This window comes from Pterocles gutturalis, unplaced genomic scaffold, assembly GCF_000699245.1.
Source record: "Pterocles gutturalis isolate BGI_N339 unplaced genomic scaffold, ASM69924v1 scaffold20283, whole genome shotgun sequence".
NCBI lineage: Eukaryota > Metazoa > Chordata > Aves > Pterocliformes > Pteroclidae > Pterocles > Pterocles gutturalis.
The window spans coordinates 70,879-71,409 of record NW_010123602.1 but is presented as its reverse complement, the minus strand read 5'-3'; the positions used below and the strand labels follow the sequence as shown (position 1 = coordinate 71,409).

The window sequence follows — 531 nt, the reverse complement described above, 5'->3', positions numbered from 1 at the left end:
GCCCTCGGCAGCCCGGCAGCTGAGGTCTAGTACGCCCGGGCTGCTGTGGAGACGCTGCTGCGGGCGCTGGTGCCCTGGCCCCACTTGGAGACACGGACGGGACGCTTCGTGGTGGTGGAGCTGGTCGCCTGCAATGTGCTGCTGCCTGCTATCAGGAAGATGTCTGATCCTGACTCGATCAACCTGCTGATTGTTGGGGCTTTCTCCAAAAAGTCCCGGGGAGAGAAGCCACCCCCGGCACCCCCAGTGCCTGATTGCTTGCCCTTCCTGGTGCAGACAGACACTGCCCCTGCCAGGCTGCCTCCTTCCCCAAGGGCCATGGAGGTGCCTGGGCGAGAGGCAGGGGCTGCTGCCGAGGAGGGAGAGGACCCAGCAAGCAGACCGTGCCACACAGAGGAACCTTTCCTCCGCCCGCGAGCTCTGGGCAACTTGTTCCCCTGCGAGGGTTTGGAGGTGGAGTCCCCCGCACCCGATATGGGCCAGGACGTGGATCTGCTGGTGCCGTCACCCGCGGGGGAGTTCCTCGATGAA

The 531-nt window shown here is 65.3% G+C and overlaps 1 protein-coding gene across 1 annotated transcript in view; it reads left to right on the top strand.

The window, feature by feature from the left end:
- Nucleotides 1–531, top strand: part of SNX19 (sorting nexin 19) — a gene marked incomplete at its 5' end in the record, with an annotated part of 19,483 nt that overhangs the window by 334 nt on the left and 18,618 nt on the right. The window contains 1 exon segment of the mRNA XM_010077973.1: nt 1–531. This exon segment is cut by the window's left edge and continues 47 nt beyond it. Within this exon segment, the coding sequence (XP_010076275.1) occupies nt 1–531 (531 nt within the window).